Consider the following 15,000-nt stretch of genomic DNA (forward strand, 5'->3'; position numbering starts at 1 on the left):
CTGAGCTTGTAACATTTATACAAATGTCATGTATAATAAGCTATTGATATATCAGTAAGAGAATTTAAAATTTGTTTCGTACGAATTAATATCCGTCAGATCGATCGAAAAATCAAAAAATAAATGATGAAAGAAAAAAAAAAGAAAAAGAAATAAGAAGAAGAAAAAAAAGATGATGATGATGATGAAAGAAAAGAAATAAGCATAATTCGAAACATGTAAGAGAAGATAAAAAGCAATCTCATCGGTCTCGCACGTTTACGATGAATTATCAATTATAAAGAGAGATTCAATTGGTAGAGAAGAAACGAAATAAAATAATGTTACAAAACAAGTATATCTGTTTTGGATTTATTAAACTAATCCCGAACGATGTTCGACACAATCTCTCATTCTTATCGGGTCTGATATAGCAGCATCTCGTTCTCTTACACCGCCCTATCGGTGTAACTCTTGAAAGAACGAGTGCCGTCGAGTGGGTGCACAGTTACGACTATGAAACCCCTGGGTTAGCCGATGATTTATGCGGAACGATAACCCGTCCGCTGTACGAGGAGCCTTCCTACGGGACGAAACTATATCGCGTCGAACTCACGCGCATAGCGTGAGTCCGAGCGTGTATGATTTACACCTTTTATAGGTACGAGGCGAGAGAGAGAGAGAGAGAGAGAGAGAGAGAGAGAAAAAAAAAGAGGAGGAGAAAGGTAAAAAGAGGTAGAGGAGAATAAGGAGGAGGAGGAGGGTCGAGATGCGTCGGAGATAACGTTGAACATCGTCCTCGAGCAAGTAAGCAAGCAAGCAAACGAGCGAGTTAGCTAGCACGTGAGAATGCGAACGGCACGCGTGCAGCTTTTAATAAACGTTCTCGATCCTTATTTAGATTCGAGACTAACTCGGAAGATTAGAGTGGCTAATTGAATCGCGCCGTGGACTCACCTATTCTCCTTCGACTTACCTTTTAACATTAATCCTTTTTTAAAGCTCGAAGTCATTATCGTATATTAACGTATTTGATTAAAAAAAAAAAAAAGAAGAAAATTTTTGTATAAAAATATTTATTTTATTCTATTTGAATCATTATATCAAACAATCGTTATATCAAACTATCATAATGTTAATATTAATTTTTTTCGACTTCAAATTTGTTATTTGTGATAACGTATGATTTGATCAAAAAAAAAAAAAAAAAAAAAAAAAAAACCTTTATAATCTTTATATCAAACAATCTTTACGTCAAACGATCATAAAAAGAGCAATCTTTTATATCTCATCTTGTTTAACACCTTGTCGTATAAAATGATGTCTCCGTTACCTCATTATAAATGTATGACATGAGGAGAGGTCATATGGGTGTTAAGTGGATAAAAAATGTATCTTGGTAATGTAACACGTCGATGTAATAATATATAAAGATGCACACTTGTCCGTCCGAGATTAAAGTTTTAAAATATTATAACAGACGGATGTCCACTCGACAATATATATTTGATAAAATTGAAAATTTACGATAATATGATAATATAGAAGAGATTTTGCTTAAGCTTATGAAAATGAATTACCTAGGTGTACGTCTTTCGTGTATATATATATATATATATATATATATATATATATATATATATATATCTTCTACGGATTCTACGACAAAACTATCAAATGTGCGAAAATCGTATATCAAGTTGATGAAATATTTGCTTCCTGATGATAGGTGATCGATGTTACGCCGCATGGGAATGAAAAAAATATACGATACGAATAACGAAGAGCGTACTATTATTATTTTCCTGGATATCGCGTGTCTCGCCACGTTTCAACGTTATTATTACAAACGACGCATATCGGATAGAATGCATAGTTTATATATCACACCGAATCCAATATGCTGAGTAATAAAAAGAATATTTAAAAGAGGATCGAAATTGAATAATAAAAAGAAAAAGATATCGTTGAATGATAAATACGTAATATAATAAAAATGATCAATGAATAAATTTTATTATATAAATATTAACTCGATCTTTTAGATATTTATTAAGATTGTTTATATTCCATTTAGTAAATATCATTCGAAATATTTTTAATTAATACATTTTGTTATTGTACATTAGTACATTAGTACATTAAGTACATTAGTAACACTTTGATTTTTTTGTATCAGACGTAGGCATTGATGAGATTTCAAAAGCATTGATATACCATAATTAAATGAATTAATAATGTAACAGAATAAAACGCATGAGAGAAAGTTAGTTCTATGGCATAGTCTGTTTCTGATTTGTATTATTGACCGATAACGAGAGAGTCGATAACGAGGACTCAATATCGTCTTTAATCCGAACATATAATGGACGCGTATAATCGCGATACGCTGAAATCATCGAAACTGGCATAAGCTGCTCTTCATTGGATGACCGGATGGTGGTCGCTGTCGATTAGATCAAAAATCCAATGGGCTCTCTCTCTCTCTCTCTCTCTCTCTCTCTCTCTCTCTCTCTCTCTCTCTCTCTCTCGTTAACGAGAAGGAGAATCGATGCGTTTCACGATGTGTTCAAATACTTCTTTGTACGCATATTCTATAAAAATGCATCCTCTTATATAATGGAGAATCTACGTGATCTCAAGAATATAATCCCTTAGATAAATTATGCTAGTTTGGTATACTCGATATCTCGATGAGTATAATATTACGAATATATATATATATATATATATATATATATATATATATATATATATATTTGATTAGTGATCAAATGCGACATGAAATTATACGAAATTTCTGTTAGCGTGTTATTAATTTGCGAGAGAGAAAGAGAGAAAATATGATCGAGAAAGAAGATCGAACGTGAGTCGACGACACGCGATCCTTTCTCGGATGGGATATATATTTTCGAAAAGAGAGAAGTGTGAACCGGTTTAACATGTTGTAATTCAGCAATGTATCGACGGGAATACGTGGGCGAATCTTGTTCTACCACCGAGGAGGAGGCGTTAGTCTGGAAAATTTATTTTCGTCATTAACGTTCGTAGCATTCGTTGATTTTCATTGACCGAAAAGGGGAATGGTCGATTATCTCTTATTCGCTTTCCTCGAACGTTCACGGAGATCGGAAATAGAAAATCGATATTGATTAAAATCGTTTAAATTATTATCGCTTTAGAAAAGCAAGGAATCGATACCACACCCGGCCCTGCTTTTCGAAGATAATGGTTATTAACGAGGTCGGCATGTATTACGCGTACGATACACTTTAACGTATGCAATGTCATTATGGAAATTACTGGTAAATACCACGATCGATCTTTATAATATTCCATTTAATACTTTGACAAAGAAGAACTTAGACATACTTCGTGTTTCCCTATGCTTTATTTAAATCGATTGATGATCAATTAATTTTATTTCTCGATTGATAATAATTTTTGCTAGAAATTTAAAATCAATCTTAAACGCGTAAAGTATACACGTTGAAAAATATGATATATTGTTTACGTTACGATTACGTTATTGTTACGTTAAAGAAAAATTTTTCTTTAGATACGAAGGGAGATGATACGGGTTAACGTGAATTGCAAATACGAAGAATCAAAGAAAATAATAAAACATAATAGCAAACGCGTCAAATTTTGTTGCCACATCGAAATTGGCTCTTTGAGGCGGAAAACACGGACGTCAAAGAATCTTCGTTGCCGATATGATATTCTATGCGACGTATGTGCTCTCTCTCTCTCTCTCTCTCTCTCTCTCTCTCTCTCTCTCTCTATTTATCTATCTATCTATCTATCTATCTATCTCTTTCTCTCTGTCTCTCTTTCAATTTTTCTTTATACGATATAACGCAACAAAAATGCACTTCTTTCCCTGAGAAAGGAGAAACAAATCGCAGCAAAATCCGCACACATAGAAGCTACGAAAGAAAGCGCCGATGCGGTTTATCTCTACGATTTTCTTTTATCGTATGGAAAACGTACGTAGCCGTCTGTGTAGAGGAAACGTAAGAGGAATGTTTAGAGGATCGGAGGATGTTGGACCATAGTAAGATAACATCAAAGGATCCTACCGACCTTAGATTTACGTGGTTCGGATAAAAATAATCTTGTAAATCGTGATCTAAACGTGAAATGTGTGTTCATGTCTTTTGATATATTATGAGAAAGAGAGAGAACACATACGCACGCACGCACGCATATATATATATATACACACACACACACGTTTTCATTTTCACGGAAGCATTATTCTTATTTTATCCAGGCATTATTTTCTTCGTACAATTAGATTTAACAATTTCGCGCATTCGATCTTTATCGTATTTAAATATTTTTCGAAGAAAAAATATCGGCTAAAAAAAATAAAAAGAAGAAAAAAGAGATTGATTTGACCGATCTTAATAAAAAAAAAAATATATATATATATATAATATCATTAAATGTTATAAAATTTGTTTAAATAAAAAAAGACAATGTTATTTTATCTTTCAGCCAATATTATGCGATCACTTCACGCGAACTCGTTTTACGACGATCGGCGACATACCAACATATGTAGTACGTGACCGGTTTATTAGCGGTGTCGATCCATCGAACGACATATTAGGAAACGAGTATCGACGCTGCACGTTTTCTTAGAAAGTGTTTATATCGTGACGATTAACAACGGTACAATCAAATGATGTTTTCGTTCCTTAAAAAAAAAAAAAAAAAAAAAGCTTATATAACTGTACGAAAAGATCAGAAAAATGTTGAAGGACGAAAGAAAGATCGTTCGATTAAAAATAATTGTTAGGATAACGATAAAAAAAATCACGTAACTAATTAAATGATCACAATAAAAAGAAAAAAAAAAAAAGAAGAAAAAAAAGAAAAGAAAAGAAAAGAAAATAAATAATATAAAAGATAAAAACGACTGAACAAAAAAAAAAATCGTTAAAAAAGAAATGAAAGAATACAACGCGCGTTTTTTTTTTAATTACGAATCGAGCAAACTTAGACGGGGAGGGAGGGGGGGGGGCAAGGAGGGAGAAAGATATGAAAGGAAGGGGCGAGGGGATGGAAAAACAATTAAAAAACAAAGTAAAATGAAGAAAAGAAAAGAAATGAAAAGGGAAAGAAAATAGAAGCGTTGATGCGTCGGGGAATAATATTCGCGAAGAAAAGCATCGTTTTCAAACGTAATTAACTAAACCGTCCCCGGGTTTACCGGCACACCTCTTCTAAGTCTGTCCTTTAGTTCGGCGAGAAAGAACGTCGCTTTTGCGCAAGGTAACGGTTGTATCTTTCTTCTGTTTCCTTCATTTTTCAGTCGTACGCTTCGGGCAGCGCAAACTACGACAAAACTACGCGCGGACTATACACAACAACGACGACGACGACGACGACGACGATGAGTTTTTCCTTCCTTCCTTCTCTCTTTCTCTCTCTTTTTCCTCCTCCACCATTACCTTCTCACTCTCTCTCTCTCTCTCTTTTTCTTTCGTATACTTTCGAATTCATTCTCTCTTTACTCTTTTCCACTGCACTCGGTGTGAGCGTCGGCAGAAACAAAGCGGATTCCCCGGCATAATAGAGTCTCTCTCTCTCTCTCTCTCTCTACATACATATATATATATATATATATATATATATATATATATATTCCTCTTTTTCTTTTTTTCTCACACCGTTGCAAAAACGTATCACTGCTTGGTCTCTTCCTCGCCTTTTCTTTTCACCACTCTCACTGTATCACTCTATCTATCTTTCTCTCTTTCTCTTTTCATTTAGATTCTTTCTTTTTCCCCCATAGTCCTCCCTTTTCTACGAATTCTTCACCATACTACATATTTTCTTTCTCTTTCTCTCTTTCTCTCTCTCTCTCTCTCTCTTTCTCTCTCTCTCTCTCTCTCTTTTTCTTTTACGATCGGTTACCGTCTTTTCCACCCCCAAAATGAAAGACGAAGAAGACTGTGTGCCGGATAACCTCGAGAAGTAAGCGTAAAGGCGTCCAACGAGGGGAACAAATAGAGGGATAATCTTACAGTGATTATACGGAGATTTGTACGCAATAATGGTAGATTCCTTTCTATTTCTTCCCCTCTTTTTCTCTCTTTCTCTCATTCTCTCCTTCTCTCCTCCCTTCTCTTTCTGTTTTTCCTTATATCACTTTTAACGAGTGAATCATCACGTAAAGAAAATAATCAAAAGTTGGCACTTTTTTGAGTTTTTTTTTTTTTTTCTCGAACGTGAACGGACAAACGAACGAATAGAAATATTATTTTGATAAAAAAAAATATTTTAAATTGATCTCTTTTATTTTTCATAGAATTAAGTACACGAAACGCTCGATGTAATTTAAAACGAGTGACTGAGACAAAGAGACAAAGAGAGAGGGAGGGAGGGGGAGGGGGGGGGAATGATTGCGCATCTCAGGGAAAACGCGAAAAGAGAAAGAAAGATACATCTCGTGAGGTGGATGATGATTGAGAATGTGTACTAGGTGTACGTAGTAGGTGTATCGGAGAACGGTACTGTAATTCAAATCTAAACTTGTCCAATTGCCAACACTTGTCGCATTATACCCGTCGACTTAATCTAAACTTTTGCCGTTTCGAGTTAAACGGAAACGAGAGCCAGATCGAGTCGTCTTGCCATGGGTTTGTTTCGATTTGAGTTGCCTTAACCATTGTTCCTACCTTCTAATTGTAAGTAGGCAGGCACATGTTAGGGTATATAAAACATTTACCTATTATGTTTGATTTTATGAGATGAAGAAACAGAAAGGTAAAATACGAAGATCGAATTAATTATCCTTTAATGACAATTTATCGTCCACGTGTGGTGCTTTCGTTTAACATCTTAAAAATTACGAATCCATGCAAATTAAATTCGTGAAAATGTATGTATATATATATATATATATATATATATATATATATATATATATATACTTATATCTCCATATATAATATATTTATTTAGTTACACTAAAAAGCAGAAATATAAGATATGGTATGTTGTGGAATAAAGTGGAGATGGTTTTTAATAAACAATGTATAAGCCTGCAGGTGCCGTCTAATAAACTCGAGAAGAAGACATACAGAAACTCTATATCCGCTCAGTGCTTTTTAATTACTCCTCCCTTTCTTGCCATCCTCCCCGACATCCTAGAACATTCTCTTTATCTTGGGCTCTCTTCTCTTTGAGAGCGGTGTGCTTTCCTTGCTCATAACCTCCGCTCGTAAATTGTTTTCTCTCTAAAACCACGAGGGACGGTTGCCCCCGCGTTACCAGAAGAAGCGAGGACCATTTTTTTTTTTTTTCGTCAGCACAACACGCATTATTTTATACGCATGCGCCTTAAAGAATATGTAATATATAAATCTTCTCTGCATACCTCTCTCTGTTCCTCTAAATATTTGTTATTTTCGAGAAGAGAAGATTCATTATGATAAACCCCGTTCAATGTATATTATTGCAGAAGTACTTTGATGTCGAAAAAGAGAAGAAAGTCTGTTTTAGGTTTCAATCTTTCTCTCTCTCTCTCTCTCTCTCTCCCCTTCTGATGGATTTCTCTTCTTTTAAAGAAATCTCAGAAAACGTTTAATCGGATATTTCTATGTAAAAGCACAAAGAACTTATTATCAGTATCATCGATCAAATAAGTTAATCGTAACGATATCCCCAACTAATACGTGTAGGTTGTAAGCAGATAGGTAACTACGTGTGCATAGATGTAACGATCAAATTACTCGTGCCAAACAACCTAATTGTCGAAGATCTTTAGAAAACCTGTACGTCGTTAAGGGGGATTCGCGTTAACGCGACACGATTATCGACACGAAAGTAACGCGCCGTTTTATCGCTCGCCAACCGTAAAGGCGAGTATTCCTTTTGTAATAAAATCTCGGCAGTCTCGAGTTTCACGAGGTGCGAGTTGTTAAATGAACGCGCGAAAAAAAAAAAGGAGGGAAAAAAGAAAAAAAAGAAAAAAAAAGAAGAAAAAAAAAGAAAAGAGAGAGAGAGAGAGAGAAATACAGAGAGGACAGATAGAGAGATAGAAAAAGATAGACTGCGTGAAGCGACCGCCACTATTTTCGCTATGAGTCGTTAAATCGAGAGCAAAAAGGCACTTTTATCGCTCTAATTCTTCGTATTTCTCTCTCTTCACTTCTCCACGCCACTTTTCTCTTCTCTTCTCTTCCCTATTTCTATTGGCCACTACTCCGTTGTCATCTTTTTCTTACTTGAAAAGAACAACTCAAGATGTTTACTCCATTTTGGTAGTTACCGCGGTACCGGTTAAAGAGAGATAGATACATAGAGAGAGAGAGAGAGAGAGAGAGAGAGAGAGAGAGAGAGAGAGAGAGAGAGAGAGAGAGAGAGAGAAAGAGAGAGAGAAAGAGAGAGAGAGAGAATTCAATTAAGGACGCCCGATGCATTTAACGCCCCGTAAAGCCAGATGAGAGGACACAAAAACCACGAGGGATTTCCTTCGAAGCACACAGGGATTTGCATGCGCTCCGTTAAATATATCTCTTAGAGATATCTTCGTGTATATACTCTTAGATTTTCTATGTATATGTGTAAACGTTATAGAAACCATACCGCGTGTTTGTGAATCTATATAAATGTATACGCGTTTTAGATAGTAGGTGCTGCTCCTCTGCTGCTGCTACTGCTGCTGCTGCTGCTGCTGCTGCTGCTGCTGCTGCTGCTGTTGGTAACAGAGGAGTATGAGCGTGCGTCTTATCCATTAGAATATTAGGTAATTATTAAGATTTCGCTCGTTCAAGCATACTCATAATATTCCAATGGGTCGAGGTGTATTAAAATCTCTCATAATGGCGACGCGAAGTGTAATTATACACGGTAGCGGCTCCTCATATAGCGGGTGCATGAATTCGAGATCGATTAGCTTTAATGCGGGATTACGTGAATTTAAGTGGAATTAACGCGGATTTTGGTTAAGCTCACTTTCCGGATTCGAAGCGTTATTCTCGTAGCAAACACGTTGCTGATTCATGAATAGGTGTTAAATTTCAATATTGCTTTACCATTCATTGTTTATTCTTTTTGCCGTTTAAAGATACTAACAAAAACAAGATATTTTTTTCCATTTAAATTCTCATAGGTCGAAATAAATGAAACAAATGAAATTGATATTCGATGATAATTAATAATATCGAACGATAGTTAAACGCAGAAAATACGTTTACTGATCTATAATTAACCCTAATTGTTGTGTACATATCTTAAAATAATTTCAAGTTGTACATTACACCTCCAGGCACATTGAAAAGCCGTCATTTGTACAGTATGAATAATTTTTACTCCAAAAGAATACTATATATTTTTTGACATCTCGGAAGGTAAAATAATCGGTAGATTTGAAAGCACATTTTCAATTCTATTATAACAAAAAAAAAAAATTCATGAATCATGCAATGCGTAAATTATTTTAATTGAGCTATTTTATATCCCCACCCGCATGACTAGTTAAACGACTTACATTTAGGAATAAAATATATAATATAGTTAAGCCGAAAAAAGAAGAGAAAGACAAAGGAAAAAAAAAAAAAAAAAAGAATAAATAAACAAAGGAGTTGAATGTAACTCGTTGAAAAAATAAAAGGATAATACTTACTACATCAGGGGGTACGAAGAACATTTCGAAACAATTATATTTTGAAATTTTACACGACTCTTAAAAAAATAATCCTTTACAAAGAGATCCCAGACGGACCAAGTACGATTTTCACGCGGGACGGAGGCCCAGAGACTTTTTTAATTATTACGAATAAAAGAGCGATTCGTTTCTTTTTTCCTTTCGTTGTCGTCATACTACGAGGCAGAAAGATAAAGAGAAAGAGATAGAAAGGAGAAAGATAAAAGAAAGGGACGAGAGAGAATGAGAGAAAGAGAAACGAGACAAGGCGTGGATCCGCGCAAAAGAAAGGAAGAGGTGGAGCACGTCGCGAAAAGTGGAGTGTCGGTCGAAGAACGGAATGGAACGCGACGTTGTCGTTGTCGTCGTCGTCGTCGTCGTCGTCGTCGTCGTCGTCGTCGTCGTCCTCGTAGTTGGGAGGGTCTCCAATTACGCGTAATGATGTAAAATCGTCGAGCGATAATGACTCCGTTGGTATATACATGCACGTCGAGCCGCGTGAGAGAGACACGTGTTCTCTATTAATAGGCACCTACAGTTTTTGTATCTCTACTTGTTCGTCATGTTTGGTTCAAAGAGGGAGAATACTGAGGTGGGATAAGAAGAGGAACAGATAGAGGATGTTGGAGAAGCACGAGAGAGAGAGAGAGAGCGAGAGAGAATGGGAGAGTGGGCGAGTGGGAGAAAAAGAGAGAGAGAGAAAGAGAGAGAGAGAGAGAGAGAGAGAGAGAGAGAGAGAGAAAGAAAGAGAGAGAGAAACGATACCGACGGAAGGATGGCGCCCGTCAAAGTAAATACACTTTTTTAACATCTCCACATCACCCCTACACCGAAAACTCTATACATCAAAATCCTGTAGCTACTACTACTACTACTACTACTACTACTGCTGCAGCTACTGTTACTGCTGCTGCTGCTGCTGCTGCTGCTGTTGCTGTTGCTACTCCTCCGTCTCTCTTTTCATTTCTTTCCATTTCTCTCTGTGTTTAACCCCTTTGGTCGGGGAAAGTTTCTTTGTTTACATTTTAGTATGTTAAGTAAAATAATTATCTATAACATTAATCATATAATTCAATTTTATCAACTGCGAGAAATATGTTAATGAAAGGAGAAAAGAATTTATTTATTCGTATCGTATATATTTAATTATCTTAGATTCTTCATCGCTTACTAATAGTAAAAGGCAAAAGATAAAAAGAATAGTTGAATTAAATTTGAATAAATGTATAGATAGATAGATAGTAATTATCCATCGATCGATTAGCAATAGGGATTTATTCGTATATGAAATGTATCGTTTCATCGTTTCACGAGGAAAGAACGTAGAAAGAATTTTAAAGGACTGTTAAGACTCTGAAACTTATTCGTAAGTTATCGTACGTGAGAGAAGTTGTCCTAGATGTTCCACGCGAAAAGATCACGCGTCCTACTCTCTAATCGGAATTCTTTTCCAATTCTAGCTTCATGTTGTTAACTGTTTCTCTCTCTCTCTCTCTCTTTCTTTTTCATTCCTTTCTTGTTTAACTTACGAGTCCTGGTTTCTTTCTTTCTTTTTTTTTTTTTTTTGAACAGATCGCACTAAGAGTTTGGAACTTTTAGAATCTTGCAAAAAATTCGATTATACAAATGCATCCGTTGAATCGTTTTTCCTTTTTAATCCTGAATCCTAAAGGCAATCCCCAACAATTCTGACTTGTTTAAGAAATCTTTTTCTTTCTTTTTCGTCTTTTCTTTTTTTATGTTATTTAAGTAAATGTCGTTTAAAAAATAAAAAAAAAAATAAAAAATAAAAAATAAAAAAAAAAAAAGAACGTGGCGTTGGTTCATTCGAAATTTCCAATCGAAGTGAATCCTTAAATTCGAAGAAGCAAGAAAAAAACGCAACCAACATATACATACGTTTCCAAAGTATACATGAATGTTTTAAGACGAGATACGATTCGTTAAGATCGGAAAGGATTAAGATTAAAGAAGAGGAAAAAAAAAGAATTAAAAGAAGATAGAAATAAAAGAGATAAATAGAGATAAAGACGATCGTACAGGTCGAAATATACGAGCCCTTTTTCCCGTTAATGAAGATTTCTACATTGGAGAAGGTAAACGATGCTTTGGCGATTAACGTAGGTGAACGACGCTGGTCCCATTTTCTCTTTCTCTCTCTCTCTCTCTCTCTCTCTCTCTCTTTCTCTATTCCTTTTTTCTTTTTTTTCTTTCCTTCTTCTCTTTCTCTCTCTCTCTCTCTTTCTATTTCTTTCTCTCATTTTATTGAATTCAAGAGATGCCGGTTCTTCGTTGAAACTGGGTGAAGAGAAGAAGCTCTAGAATCCATCGAGTTCTTTCGATGCGAATCGAGAAACGGTAGATTGCTCGAGCTTCCCCTCTCAACACTCCTACACTCTTCACCCCATCCCCGAATCCCTCCATCTCCATTTTCTTTTCTATTCCCTTTACTATCGTTTCTTCTCCGCCACCTGTTTCGAGTATCGATCGAAATTTCGATCGATCGGCCTAACCGTTCTATTTCCATCGAACTGACCGATAAAACGAACGATATTCTCATTGGCAGCTATTTACTTCTTTCGACCAATTATAGATAAATACAAACAAACAAACAAACAAACCAACACGCACACACACACACACACACACACACACATATATCTACACACACGTGAAATATACGTAAGAATGCACAAACTTATTAACGGATAAGAACGTTTTCGTCGACTTTATCTTTTAGACTTTACCTACGAAAAGAAAAGATTCTTTCTTTTCTCTTGACTCCCTTTTTCTAAGGATGATTATTCGAAGAGAATGTTAAAAAAAAAAAAAAAAAAAAAAAAAAAAAAAAAAAACGAAAAAGACGAAGGAATACACTTTGGAAGAAAAAAAATCAAAGATCGAAATCAACAACGATAAACCTACTTCAATTATTTTTTTCTAATTTTACGAAATCTTTAAGAGATATTTTTTCTTTCGATGAATAAGAGAGCTTTGTGAACATTAGATGATAGATAGTGATATCTCGTAGGACAGTCAAGAAAAGAAAGAGGGGGGTGAATTCTAAGACGAGTTACGATAATTTCTGGATAAAGGATTGAACAAAGAGAAAGACATAGAGAGAGAGAGAGAGAGAGAGAGAGAGAGAGAGAGAGAGAGAGAGAGAGAGAGAGCGAGAGAAAAAGGATTCAAACGTATCGTAGTCACGAGCGGAATTCCAAAACTAAAACTTCGTATTATAATAGTCCGTTCGGTGGCACGGAAGCGATCCGTCGAATTCTTGCCGCATTACAATTGCCATGGTTTCCAGTCGAACACGCTGAGATGATACGATTTATTAGGTAACTCGAAGTCCTTTTCCGTTTGTTCCCGGCTAGACTAGATAGACGCTAACTTACACACACACATACACACGCGCGCGCGCCCGCGCGCAAAAACACACTCAACTCCAGCATCTCTATCGCTCTTTCTTCGAATTTCAGTATTCCCAGGTGGCTTGCATCGTTGATCTTCGGATTCTCGTATGTACCTGCTCATGAATACCCGAATACCACGGGCAAATACTCCGTCCGTTGATACGGGAAAGAGAGAAGGTGGGATAGGGACAGAGAGAAAGAGAAAGAGAGAAAACGGGAGAAGATATAACTCGTCTGCCTGGAGCATCGACCGAGAGAAATCGATATAAGCCGGTAGAAGAGCGTCCGACGAGTCTACGCGGACGGCATAGCGCGCGAACTATGTTACATCGAAACCTTTTCCTCCCTATCTACTTCCCCCACCATGTTTCAGAACTACATCGAGTATTAACAAATCGCACACGCCGACGGGCTAAGGCGATTTGCCGATCTGGAGAAAAGTTTCGACGTTAAGAGACGTCGTACGATTCGGGGGAAGGGTGAGAAAGAGAAGTGAATTAATCTTGAGTTTTATATATATATGTATATATATATATATATGTGTGTGTGTGTGTGTGTGTGTGTGTGTGTGTGTCATTCAAAAAGATTATTTCTCAAAATATGGAATTTGTAAAGCTTCTTTTTTTTCTTTTTCTTCCTTTTTCAAGTAATTGGACTGTTACCCACTTCTTTCCTTCTTAATCTTATTGTTAATAAAAATCTCAATGGATATGTATAATATTAACACCCTTTAAAAAGTTGCTGTTGTTTAAAAAATTTAATATGAAAATATTAGAATTCTATTGAATAAAACGATGCTAATCGATAAAATCAAATAATTTCTTTCTCTCTAAACTCGTTCGTCTATAACTTCGAATTGATTGCTTAGATATTTCATTGGTTCGTTTAAAAATATTTCTCTTTTCTTCCTTTTATAGGATTTTCACGAGCATTACAAAATTTAAATATAAATCGTGGAAAGAAAAAATCTTGATAAGCGTGGTTAATGAGAAAGAACGGCGACAATAATAACGAAAACCCCCATCGATAAAGAGTACTTACCGGAATGGCAACACAGTCTTCAAGCTCGGCTAGGGGCGCCTCCGAACAGAAGGTACCTTCGGTGAGGAAAGGTGGTCGAGGGGGTGGTGGCAATCGGAACTCAGGGGGTGGCCCGGGACACTCCGGGCACTCTGTGCTCTCCAGCGTCTCCAACTCCTCCATCCTCCACCTCAGCGTGCTGAAAAGCGGACGGAAAATCGCGGTTTGATTAATCTTATTTTGTAAGATTGGTGAGGGAGTACAAGGAGGAGGGGGATTGTTAATCGATCGACGAGACGACGATGACGAGAACGAAAACTAAAGAGAGAGAGAGAAGGTTGGGAGGGAGATGAGAGAGAACAAAAAAGGAAATAAGTAATAAAAAAGAAAAAAAGAAAAAGAGAAAAAGAAGAAACAAGAAGAGAGAAGTAAAAGTTTTGCCTTCTTTCCGCAAATTTCGTTGCTTCGTTCGTCCTCGTAATGTCGAGCAAATAAATCTTTTTACTCGCCACTGGCAAGAAGATCACGGTGCGACTCAGTAAAAGAGAGAGAAAGAAAGAGAGAAAGGAGAAAGAACAAGATGGAAGAGAACGATGGCCCTTGCGGACTTTTAGATAACTACTCGGTGAAACTTGGCCGAACGATGGATTTTTATGAGGGATCGTTTTAACTTCTTGATACCACGACGAAGTGGAAGTAGAACGCCGGCAAAATTTTTCCGATAGCCCAATAACGTCGCCCTCATTGATGGAAAAACACGTTTCGCGAGAACTCTTGATTCCATCGACGCGGAGTCAGCTTGATACCAAGTACTCGTACACAGAGAAGAGATAGACACGTGCAATTCACACACATACACACACTATACACACACACACACACACACACAGAACAGACAGACAGATATATATGTACGTATCA

At 36.3% G+C, this 15,000-nt stretch overlaps 1 protein-coding gene across 15 annotated transcripts in view; it reads right to left on the reverse strand.

Annotated features, from left to right (window-relative positions):
- LOC124957931 overlaps positions 1 to 15,000 on the reverse strand; it is a 406,825-nt gene that overhangs the window by 83,028 nt on the left and 308,797 nt on the right. For 14 of the 15 annotated variants that reach the window (XM_047515496.1, XM_047515497.1, XM_047515490.1 and 11 more), the window contains one exon: positions 14,101 to 14,278. In XM_047515496.1, coding sequence (XP_047371452.1) covers positions 14,101 to 14,262 — 162 coding nt within the window. In that variant the 5' untranslated portion in view covers positions 14,263 to 14,278. Of the gene's footprint in view, positions 1 to 14,100; positions 14,279 to 14,520 lie in introns of all 15 variants that reach the window. The other variant, XM_047515501.1, reaches the window with a different exon arrangement.

This window comes from Vespa velutina, chromosome 2 (genome assembly GCF_912470025.1).
Source record: "Vespa velutina chromosome 2, iVesVel2.1, whole genome shotgun sequence".
NCBI classification, from domain to species: Eukaryota; Metazoa; Arthropoda; class Insecta; order Hymenoptera; family Vespidae; genus Vespa; species Vespa velutina.